Raw genomic sequence first — 12,541 nt, forward strand, 5'->3', positions numbered from 1 at the left:
TAAAGGTAGTCCTGAAGCCCATCACCATTTTGAAAAATGGTGCCTATGTACCCCATTACAAAAAAGAGCAATTTTAGGGCCCAATTTCTTCCAAATTTCACAAAAATACAAGCTCTCAGTCCGATCCTGTTCACGGCTTTCACCTTTCTTTTTTTATTTACTCAAGTTCATGTCCCACAAAATGCTCTAATAGCAGAGAATTTGAGGGCCCATTTACTGGCCTGCAAGTAGGTGTGCTTTTGACTTTGATTTTTATTACCCATGTTGGTTGTGCCTGTAATCCTTGATTGGCCATTTTTAGTGTGTAGGCCCTACATGGGAAACACCCTGCCAGCAGACGCCCTAAACCCCCACTTTATGTCCCTCTACAGGAACAAGCTGTCAGTCAAAATTATGCCATGTTTCCCAAAATGCATATTAGCAATCTTTACTTGGCAACAGTCCACTGTCTATTCCAGGAAAATGACAAGAAGTGATGGCTAAAGCTTATGATTGTGCCAGGTTTTGGGTGAATCAGAGAGAGACATTACGTCAAGCAAACCACAGGCAATTATAAGCTAGACTTTCTGAACCATTAATACCTAACCCTACAATAAAAGGTTGTAATTAACATTGACTGGTATCTAAATTTAGTTATATCAGAGAATTCACAAAAGATCTCTTATTAAAAAAAATAATCTTTTTTTTTTCTGCTACCCGAAAGACCAAAGTTTACTCTTCATTTTAATTTTTAAATCAATTTTTAATGTTCAGCGAACCCTTGTGTGCATTTGTGAGAAATCAATTTAATTTTTAACAGTCCCCATGCACGTGAAGCTTATTTTAATTGTTTTTCCCTGCTGACTGCAGAGGGGAAAATTGCAATTTGTTTCTAAGCCAGTGAGTTCATTATTAAGGCTCAGTCGCAAAGCCAATTTGCAGAGAGTCCTATTCTTTTTGAAACTCAACTGCTGTATTTTGAGGTCAACGGCTGCCAGGGCAACTAGCCAGTCTGCTGACGACAATCACAAATCTGGCATAGTTAATGAGATGCTAAGGACTTGAAAAAATAAATTATAAACATAGAAATAATAAAAAAAATTACAATAAATACTTAATGAAGAGCTGAAGCCATCAAACTTTCAGAAGCTGTGCCATCAAAACCAAAAACTGAAATTAATCAAAACAAAACAAAAACAAAACAAAAAGTTAGTTCGAAACTCATAAATCTACCTTAATTTACAAAAAGGAAAGTGAATGTACAACAATTAACGATAAAAAAGGTCAAAGGGAAAACTGATTACATCCCAAATTAATTTTTAAAAAGGTTCATTAATCTTGAGCTTGTGATGTGTTGATATATACACAAATTTGCAATATTCTTAAAGGGAATGTACATCATTGGCTTTTGCTTTAATTTTCAGAAATGAACTATTTGAGGGGTTAGTATAATAGATCAAATTATTGTTGCACTGACATGTTTGAAGTTTTGTGTTCGGAAATGCTGGAAAAACCAAAAAAAACCCAAAAATGTTCAAGTAGTCTGGTTCCCTGACTCCACTGAAAATTAAATGGATCAATTTATAGATGCCGGAAAATTGTACGGTAAGGGAACCAGTCTAGCTGGCCTGCCCCCATTCATGAACATGCAACCAATAGGAAACAAAATTTGGACTGAAGAAAAAATGATAAATTTTGAGCAGTAGTTGAAAAATAAATTTTCCAACGGTGGTCGGCCGACCACCGTTGGAAATGTATACAAAAATACCATTTACTTGAAAATGACTTCACACCAGGTGCCATAATTTTACAGGATGCTTTAGACTGTCATTTACCAACATCCTGTAAGGTATTTCGTAAAAACTTGGTAGTTTTATTTTTCGATGCTTGCAAATGTTGTAATTTCCCTTTAACACATATTATGTGATATGCTTTTATCCTCAAGCCCGATTTTCATTTTCTGCAAACAATGCTGAAAATCTGAATTATTCATTCCGGTTAAAATAAAATAATTTCATTATGAAATAATTTCATTATTTTTTAAATTAGGCCCTATTGCTAGGAAACAAGGAAAGGGCACACGATATATCTAGATGATCCTGAATGCAAGTTGACCCTAAAAAAAAATTTCTATACACATACCATTCAATGATCTGAGAGTGACTTTTTGTGTTGTATAAGGCCTATCCTTACAAAATATATCTTTTCAACTTTCCAAAAATTTTTCCAATTTTTGACACATTCTAATAACAATGCAGGTCTCTCCTTTTGTCATTTGACTGAAATTATTACTTACAATAATTATCATTATCTCAAACTAAGACACAAAAAACATTGCAAACAGCATGTCCATAATTAATGGACAATTTGCATTGGTATAGGATCAACTCAATTGAGCAATATTAGGTTTCTGTTCCCATTGTATCATTTGATAGGATTTCTGGTGAATTTCTGGGACATGATTTGAATGTCTCAAATTCTGACAGTTCTACTGAATAAAAATCACTTGGGCAGCGCAGCACAACACTAGTTATTGGAAATTGAACACAAGAGGGCGCTCTTACAATGGCCTGTTAAAGTGGGTGCCTGTGATTGATAATGTTTAAAGCCTATCTTTTTGTTGTTTTTGGTGTTGAGATATGGCTTTTTTTGTCTGAATGTGGGTTCTTTAAAAGCAAGTAACATTGCTGTTACCAATACAGAAAACAGTATTATCTAATGATAGCTGTATTTTTAACATTATTGTATTTGTAATCTATGCATGGCATTGGCAAGTTTTTTTTTTCTTCTGAATGTGGGTTCTTATCAAATTAAGCAAGTCACATCATTGCTGTTTTACAATACAGAAAAATAAATGCACTGTGCACTTAAACATGTGTGCAATCTGAAGTGTAAACAGTATAAATTATATAAATATTCTATCAACATATATTGGCATATAACTTGACAAATCTTAAAACTGAACTGTCACCATCTCCCCTCCCTCCCACCCCCCCCCCCCCCCTAAAGTTCCAAACTTGGAAGTAGACTTACCTGGCTTTTGGGTGGGAGACCAACAAAGATATTTTTCCAGGACCGCTAGATACCTCTTTAATCTGGAGCCTTGTTTCAATTCCTATGTTTTGTGAGACATGTATAATTCAAGTGTAATTATTATTACACTGTAATGCAGCTCATAAAAGCTTAATACACGTAGATAACATTTCTGTTTTCATTCCTTTACATGAGCTTTCATTAATGGCACACTTCAAATTATTAAATGAACTCAAAAAGCTTGAGACGATGAAAAGTCTCCCTTCACTTTATCAAAAATCAGGAACTTTGCAAAGAAATGTTTATATCAACGTATACTTGACGTAACATCCGTTAACATGGGTTAATCAACTATACGTTAAAAAGTCATAAGTACCCCCTGTATTTTGCGCCAGAAGCTCAAATAACAGTCCCCCAAACAGTCACCCATTGATTAATTAGCAAACATTGTTCAATTGGCCAGGTAAAGTCAACATTACATTAACGTACAGTTGATTGACCGTTGGTTAACATGTGCTGTCATCAACTACACGTTGAAAAATTAGTGAGCATCCCCCCTATTTGGGGATATTGAAATTTTGATCAGGGGTGTATACCCAACCAGTCTATGGTAATTTCAGGTTGTCCCCACTGCTGTTGCAAAAAAATCTGAAATTTAGCATATTAATGGCACATGCCCTATGGCCTACTTGATTCCCGTCCAGTACTCACTATAATAGTGCTTGGGGTAATGACACGACACTCCAGGGAGAACCGTCTAAGGGCCTTCAAGTTTGAGCCTTGTATTCAAAATGGATAAACCATCCATTAATTTTTCTAAAGCTATTCACCTTATTATGAACAGACAGCTTTTGGTGTAATTTGGCTCAGATTATATTGTCAGCTATTGAAATGACTGCCAATTTTGACACATTTCAACAAATTTGAGACGGTTTCTACTATTCTCACTTGTTTTCTTGTAATGACCAATTTTTTACTTCATGGGTTTCAGTACAACTGAACTTTCTTTAATTATGTAGAAGTTCCTCAAGCACGAAGGTCCTAAGCTGTGAATTCTTTAGACACGTCCCTGCTAACAATGTGTGCACTAATGCACTTTCCGCTTGTTTAAGCATAAATTTAAAGCCCTTTGGCTTAGTAGCTCAGTATTAAAGATCATTGATACTTCTCAGTTCTCACTGGGTTGCTGGTTTTTTTTAAATATTTATTAAAATATTTATGTTAATTCGTTGAATCTCTACTTGACAAATGTTTTTGCTATTTTGGGGGATCCCCATCCCCATTACCCTTCTTTAAGTAATTATGGTGATATCAAGTTAACCCTCCTATGGCAAAACATACATTCTGTGCCAAGTTATCCTTTCAGTCAAAAACAAATCAAGTGACACTTTTCAACAGTTAAGAGCTCCCAGATCCAGCCTACATAAAACAGGATTGACTGGCTGTGACTGTATCGTGATACATCTATGCTTTGAATGTAGGTGATTGACAAGCCCGAGTTGTGCTTACCACTTGCATGTTTTGCCTGTTGACTGAATTTGACTAGCCAAAGTGCTTGCTCGAAATATGATCCGACTGTCGGTGACTAGCCTGTGTAGAAGGCATGGCAGGGAAGGAGGATTGATTTTTTGAATGTCTGTGACAGTTCAGATAGCCGGAGGGTTTGTTGTATGACATTATATCTCGTAATGTGGAAAATAAAGTAAAGTAAGTAAAGTTGCTCAAATTGAGAGAGTTATCATTCACAACTCACCAGTTAGCTTTCCATAACTTCACTGTGTCCGCGGCGGTCAAATGCGAATAATTAACAGTAAGAAGACGAAATTTTAAAGTGTTATTTCCCTCTTTTGTTCCTCCACTAGTACATTGCGGCCCCTCAAATACACAAGGCAACTAAACTTTCTCAAAGCGCGTGAACATACCTGGAAGCCACGTGCTTGAAGATTTTTCCCCCTCAAACCGCGTCAGATGAACGTGACCACGGTTGTGCACGCGCCATTTTTACTGCATACTACACAAAAGTTGTCGTTCATGCATGGCCGGCACGCGCAAAAAAGGTAACTCGACGCGTGCTGATGTAAAAGTTGGCATACTCCAATCAGTCACCAGCGCGTATGTATGTGATCACCTACCGGCGCACTTTGCGAGTTCTCAGCCAATAAAATTACGTTGCATACAGCAAAAATTGTCGCGTGCGCGTACGAATGGGGCGTTTCCAAAAAAGTTCCCTCAGCACGTGACTAAGGGGGGCTACCAGCAGGAGGCAAGGTTGCATGTGCACGGTACGGATACGCACGCTTGGCACATTATGCATTGTCGATGTCACGCCCCAACTATCGCATCGGTCCCAACTATAGTTGGGCCTGTCCCAACTGTAGTTCCACAGTTGGGCTGGCCCAACTATAGTTGGGCCAGCCCAACTATAGTTGGGACGGTCCCAACTGTAAGTTCCACTGTTGGGCTGGCCCATCTATAGTTGGGCCACTCCGATCTTTTTATTTTGCGGTGTCCCAACTATAGTTTACATTGATGTACAACTGTAAAACGTTCCCTACAGCTCTGATACACGTCTGACTTTACTGGGGACCACTGAAATTAGTTATTGATGGGGCGAATCTATAGTTGGGCCACTCCAATCTTTTTATTTTGCGGTCCCAACTATAGTGTACATTGTTGTATGATTATAAAACATTCCCTACAACTCTAATACACATCTGACTTTACTTGGGACCAATGAAATTATCTATGGGTGGGGACCGTCTGTAGTTGGGCCACCGCAATATTTTTATTTGGCGGTCCCAACTATAGTTTACATTGATGTACGACGACTATAAAACATTCCCTACAGCTCTGATACTGTCCGACTTTACTTGGGACCTTTGACATTAGCTATGGGTGGGGCCCATCTATAGTTGGCCGGCCATGGCAATCTTTGAATTTTGCAAAATGTTGCTGGACAATCAACCCAGCAGCTGGACAACTCATCCAACTAGGCAGTACCACGTGACCGGCCAGCCTTGCGGCATGCATGCACGACGAATACACGGTGCCAGTGCCGCGGAACATTTAATCCAACAAGATCTATCAAGCATGAAGCATCCGGCGCAACTCCAGTCCTAACTATAGTTGGGCCGACCCAACTGCCGCACTATAGTTGGGACAGTCCCAACTATAGTTGGGACCGATGCGATAGTTGGGGCGTGACATCTGTCAACAAGAAGATGAGCAAAAGCTCCGTGGCAACAAGAATGAAGAGGAATTTGGCGGGGGGGGGGGGGGGGGGGAAGAAAAACGGCAGAAGCATGAAATGTGAAGACATAGAGAATGATATGGATTCACAGCAAGTGGTTTATTATATAATAATTGTCATGTAATATGATAATAGAAATGAGATGTTACATGTACAGCTGGGGGACCAATTTTACAGAGCGGCTGAGCATAAGCAGGCAAACATGGCAAGCAGAAATACTCAGTTTGCTTGGTGGAACAGCAAGTAAGTAGTCAGTCAGATATTGTAAAAGTTGATTGTTAAAAAAAAATTAGACCAAAGAAACAATACAGCTAGCCATTTTAAGGCTATAAGCTTTTCATTTTTACAAAGGAAAACCAAAGCCCATGAGCCAAGCACAGTGTCTTCCATTGATTTTGGTACGTAAAAGGTAAAAACAGTCTTAAAGATTTCATACTTTGTAGCAGCTCTGTAAAATAAGTCCCCCATAATTAGTTTGCTACGAAGATGGCTGCACATACATCACTACAAAAATGTTCTGCACTTGGTGCGTTATTATGCAACATTAACACAAATAACTTAATTACCAGAAAAAAATTAACGCACGGTTTAAAATATATAAATATAACACTTAGCTATGTGATGCAAAACAATCTTCATAAATACTTTTTTTTTGTTTATATATTTTTAAAGCAGTGAAAACAGCAAGAGTAGATGAGGTGGGCGGAGCTTATGGAATGCTTGCTAATTTGCATACAAGAATCTGCAGATATGACCAGAAACAACTGGGATGAAAAATGAATCAATGCATGTGCATGTTGGACATATATTCAGCCTAGCAAATTTGGAGAAAAAAAGGTACGTTGGACTTTGTATTCTTTGGAAACTTGCTTCAGTATCCCGACGAAACAATAGTCAAATAAAAAACAGTGAATATCATTGCAGGGCATCGTGCGATTAAAAGAAAAGCAACATTCAGGTGTAAAGAGTGCGTCAGCAGAGGAAAAAGGAATTCATTTAAAGAGGAAGACTTTGATAAAATCAACACAAGTAATGGGGATGTGAACTTGTGGTTTTCAAATTCATTATTAACTGAACTGAAGCCAAAAACATTTCCTTTACACATCACATTTGACTTCTAGTTTCAATATAATTTAGGGGTTCACATCCACATTGCCACGCATACCAAAGGTACAGGGTTTAAAGTTTCAGAAGACAAAGTTTAGTTAGTGGCGAACCCTGAGCCTCTGGACTGCAAGTTCAGAGTTCTTAGCAAAAGGCCTTTTCCCAAGCAATCTTGGAAAAATTGTTTCGGAAATTTGTTTATGACTGTTAAATTCTAGTACAAGCCTTTAAACCACCGATTGGTAAAGGGGTTAAGAGTTCTCGTTTATACAAAATATTTTTTGTATGGAAAATGCTTGCCTTTTAAAATGGCACCTGTGTCATACCTGTGAACAAATAGAATCATACATATTACATTTTTTGTCAGGCACCAACTTAATCCAACTGGTACCACATTAGCCAGTTCTCTGTCTACCAAGTGTTTCAAGCATTCTCCATACAAAAATGCTTTGATAACAACAATTAGTTGTCCCACACCATCACTATAGATTAAACAGTTCATATATTTCTTCTTGGAATTTATCCAAACTTTTTATTTATAATCTTGTTAGAAGCTTAAAGAATTATAATTTTAAAATTCATGTACATTGCTGTAAATGCGACAATTTATACTGTAAAACCCATCCGACGCTTCTGGAACGTATTATTTACTGTACAGTCAGACTTTCAAAAGAGAAATTCATCTTGACATATCTTCATACATGTTAATTTGATTAATTTACCGTTCAACATTTGTTCTATACAGTTTTCCCCTAAAATTTAGCATTGTGGCCCTGTATAATACTTACCAAAAATAAAAAAATAATATCTACATGTTTTTAGGCCTTCTTATTTAGGAATTACGATATACGGTACAGTCTCAAGGTTCAGTTGATATTTGTGATGCGATCAAGCTAAATGAGTCATTTGTCAGGAACTTTCATTTGGGGATTCAGGCCAAAATAGGGCCACTTCATCACATCACTTCATCACATCTCTTGGTGTTCCGACCTCCATAATTTTTTAACTAAAGATGGTATCAGCGTGCGGTTTTCTTATCAGTAATGCTGAGATTGTGCTCTTTTCCAAAACTGTGAACAAAATTTACCAGGGTCGATAAACGACTCATTCAGCTTAATCGCATCACCTTTGTTCATTACATACACATGTAGTTATATATTTTATATGGGCATTCCTACATCTTTACTGATTCAAGGAAAGTAAAATTAAGTACATGTTTTAGCGATAAATGATAAAAAAAACAATAATTTTTTTTTTAGAAAACTGCACATGATGTGACAGATTCCAATAGGATGCCACAGTACTAACAAATTTAAAGTTCATTGTTTACATGTACTTTGCAGATCAGCAATGGCAACATTAGTATTGTCCTCACTGTTAGAATTTCGTAATTTCAATGGAGGGGGGTGTTCATTGATCTGATTGGAAGTTGTTCAAGTGAAGAGGTTTTAATATCCTACTCCTAGTATTTAACACTTACAACCGTCACAGTTTGATTAGTCTATATCACAGTGTTACTGTGTGGACTTATCAGAACACTGACGGGTACTTTTTATAAAAGGTTGATTTTGGAGTTTAAGATCAATTAAAAAGATCTTATAGAACAGGAATCAACCATTTTTAATAACACTGGCGTTCAGGCATCTAAGGATAAGCATTTGAATAAATCAGCAAAATTAAGAGCCAACTGCGTTTGAAACAATCAACAACACTAAATAGAAGACAAGTTGTTTTCTTTTTAGGATCTTGTGACAGCCAGGGAAAAACTCTGTAGAAATTTACAATAAAAAGGCTCCATGAAGTTCTTAGACTGACACGGTCCAATCTGTGCAGTAGATCCAAATTTGAGATGTAAATATAGCAATGAAACTTCAGTTCAGACAAAGCCGAAAACTATTCTCAACTGGAAAAAAAACATTAGTAACATATGCAAAAGACTTATAAATATTTAAACACATACTATAATAAGTGTAACAAACATTACCTTCTAGTTCAATATAAATAACACAATGCAACTTTTGCAAAATAGACCCAACAGTAAGCATAACAATTTACAAAGTCTTAACTCTCTGTAAAGAGCTTTTCTCGTCTATCAATTTTTACAATTTGTTATTTTTTAACTTTATCTGTACAATACAAACAGTTATCCCAAAGTGGTTAAATAGTAACCGTCTGAAAATAAATGCACCCTTTTTTAAAAATTGCCACTTTTACCAAAACACAAACGAGGAAGTAACGCAGGGTATCTGAATATTTACTCAAATCACAAGAAAATGGCAAATTAAAATCCATTCATCAAGAATAATGACGCACTGGATTTCATGGACTTTAAATCTTAGCAGAATTTATACATTTGCAGAAGGAAAAAAATATGCACCATTTCTATGTGCTTCATAAAAAAGGAATCATGGTTTATTTTGTTGTCTTTACTTTTTTTAATACATCTATGTACACTTGGCACCAAAACTCAGTGCCTGTGTCGTCATGGTACCAAATGCTTTGGCGTTGTCCTGGCAACACAAAAATTTCAGTGCAGAATTCATTGAGGCTTTTATTTTTTTGTGTTGCGCAAGCTGCATAGTTTGCATAAAAACCAAAATGGTTCCATCAATAAATTTTGCTTGGAAAAAAAAGTATTTTTTTGCTTATGATACATTATATACAAAATTCAAAGATCCACCTATCGATGAAGTTACAATGAACAACACGGACCTAAACTCAAGTTGCAGCCGTGAAAATTGTATTCCCGAAATGACTCTTAAAAGACATCTGTACACTGAAAACAGATCCTTGGGCGGCCATACTGGTTTGCAAACTATTACAAAAAGGACAAACCGCAAGATGGATCACAATTTGTTCTCATTTGAAAATGTTAGCACCCTGAAAATCTAGAAACAAATGAGCCTTTGAATGTCTCTGTTGTTTCTTAAATTCAGAGGCTTTACAGGATTATTGACTCTTCAGCAGTGGAATTCTCTCTCTCTCAGAAAAAACACACCGAAATTCACAAACAGTGAATAGCCTGATATTTGCAGTCCAATAAAGTAGCAAGGCATGACCGTGCCAAGCCACCCAATCGGTGAATCACAACACAATAAATCTATGGTTTAACCTCTTGTTTCTGGTGCTCACACCAAAAAACACCATCAGCAAATGCCAACTGCCAGAACAAGTCTCCAACAGCATCCAAATGCTGTCCCAGTTCTGCTCGTCATCAATTGCCTTTTGCCATCTCTAATTTCCTTGTAGCACACAGTTTGCCATATTTTATCGTAATCCACAAAATGCAGTAAATTCCACCTTTATCTGGGAATGTCTTTTTTTTTTTTTTTTGAATCATTGCTTCTTGCAACAACTCTGTCACAGATGTTCCAAACACAGGAACCACTGAATAATTTTCAAAGCCAACTCTAGGAAGAACATTCTTGGAACCACTTTTTAACGCTCTACTCTCTGTGAAACTGATCGCCTTTCTGCTATTTAGCACAAAGATGCTTGTACAATATCCATGCCGTTATCCTTCATATCGTCTATTTAGGAACCCTTGCCTGGATCAGAAGGGATATCCAGGTTGACTCTTTATTACTCCATAGAGAAACAGGAATCACTTCAACCAGCAACCCTTCACTCCGCGATAGGGATGTTATCCCATACATCGTCTTCAAGATGATGTAGGTCCGTGGGAGTGCTGATGTCATTGAGGTCTAATAGATTCAGGGGGAAGGGGTCCTTCCCGAGAGTGGCCCCAAACGCCCCATCCATGTTGAATGTTGGCGGTGTGGCACTGACTGGCGTAAGTCCGGACGCAGAGCTAGGGATGACCAGGTCTAACCAGTTCAAATCATTGTCTGGGTTGGTGGAGCCTGAAGCCCCGACATCCTTCCCTGTATCCATGCTGGTCTCGCAAGCATCGATGGTGGTCATAGGGATGTCAAAGGGGGCTGATAGGGTCCGGCCTGTCCGCTCTCCCCTGGCCATCCCTCCCCCACCGCTGGTATCCCCCAAGTCCAGGGAGGATATGTTCAGATCTGTGGGGTCCACCTCCATGGGCAGGTCCGTGGACGGGTATGAGTGTGTCATGGGAGGAGGAGGGGAGGGTCCTGGGACAGGGAGTTTCAGATCAATCGAGCCTCCGCGGCCACGCACGACAGAGTGGGTGATTGTTGTCAGGCCTCCTGTTGAGTTGTGAAGTGTTCGTTGCATGTCCCGGAACTTTGGTGTGATTGGGATTTGATCTGAAAATTCATTTAAACAAAAATGAAAAGATACCATTAAATATATATCATAGCAAATTCAGACCTTTTACTTCAAAAGAAATGGGCCCAATAATGTTCCACTGCTCACAATTTTGAATTCAATGTTTCACCTTTTATTTTTACTGATCATATTAGGTGGGTGTTAACCAATTCTGGATATATTTTGTCCCGTGCAAAAGATGATCGGTTTCTATTTTACCACTTTTCCCCCTTTCGGGAGTTTGCCGAATATCGGATTACAAGACATTAGGCTGTCGGCACTAAGGAAATCATCTCATCAAGGATACACAACTTAGTCATTAGTAAACTCACAACAGAAAAAAAATCACTGTTATATCTGTTTAACTGGTCAATTTCTACCAAGTAGACTCACATCCATGATCCACAAGAACCTCCAGTAAGTCATCCAGATCTTGACATTTGGTGCTCCGTGGGTCGCTGTTAGCAATGTTCCCTTTCGGCGGTGATCCCACAGGAGAACCATTCACGGGGGTGTTGCCTTGGCTCTGAAGAAGAAAAAAAGAAGGAAACAATTTTTGTTTAAATGCTACACTTTCAATCCAAGTCCAAAATGTAACATGCTGGAGAAAAAAAACAACTTGGCAATTTTATCAGCAACCATAAATTAGTAACGCACAACAGGTATGGGGTAACTAGTTATGGATAACTAGTTAGGGATATCTAGTAACAGGTAACTAGTTAGGGATATCTTGAAAGGGGTTTTGGCATGCAACCTCAAAGAATTGTAAAGCCTTAACTTCACATGTGGTATGAAAACATTGCAATTATCTGAACACTTGAAAAGTAAAGGCTGAAATGCAGTATTGGAAATAAGTAAGAAGTCTTATTATAAAATATTTTTAAGTCTTTAAGAAAGGTAACATCACTCTCAGAGATAAACTCTTTTTTGACTTCAAAC

The 12,541-nt window shown here is 37.8% G+C and overlaps 1 protein-coding gene and 1 long non-coding RNA gene across 3 annotated transcripts in view; both read right to left on the reverse strand.

The window, feature by feature from the left end:
* Positions 1-331: 331 nt before the first annotated feature.
* LOC119734511 lies at positions 332-5,008 on the reverse strand. Its single transcript, XR_005272080.1, has 3 exons — positions 4,766-5,008; positions 3,013-3,094; positions 332-1,149 (listed from the first exon to the last, which is right to left on the reverse strand). It is a non-coding gene; the product is annotated as an uncharacterized LOC119734511 (long non-coding RNA).
* A 1,334-nt stretch (positions 5,009-6,342) lies between these two features.
* Positions 6,343-12,541, reverse strand: part of LOC119734226 (myocardin-related transcription factor A-like) — a 44,228-nt gene continuing 38,029 nt past the window's right edge. For both annotated transcript variants that reach the window (XM_038207597.1, XM_038207596.1), the window contains exons 7-8: positions 11,996-12,128; positions 6,343-11,601 (exon numbers count right to left, since the gene is read on the reverse strand). In XM_038207597.1, the coding sequence (XP_038063525.1) occupies positions 10,991-11,601; positions 11,996-12,128 (744 nt within the window). In that variant the 3' untranslated portion in view covers positions 6,343-10,990. The remainder of the gene's footprint in view (positions 11,602-11,995; positions 12,129-12,541) is intronic.

The sequence above is a fragment of the Patiria miniata genome, unplaced genomic scaffold, assembly GCF_015706575.1.
Source record: "Patiria miniata isolate m_02_andy unplaced genomic scaffold, ASM1570657v1 HiC_scaffold_27, whole genome shotgun sequence".
Taxonomy (NCBI): Eukaryota; Metazoa; Echinodermata; class Asteroidea; order Valvatida; family Asterinidae; genus Patiria; species Patiria miniata.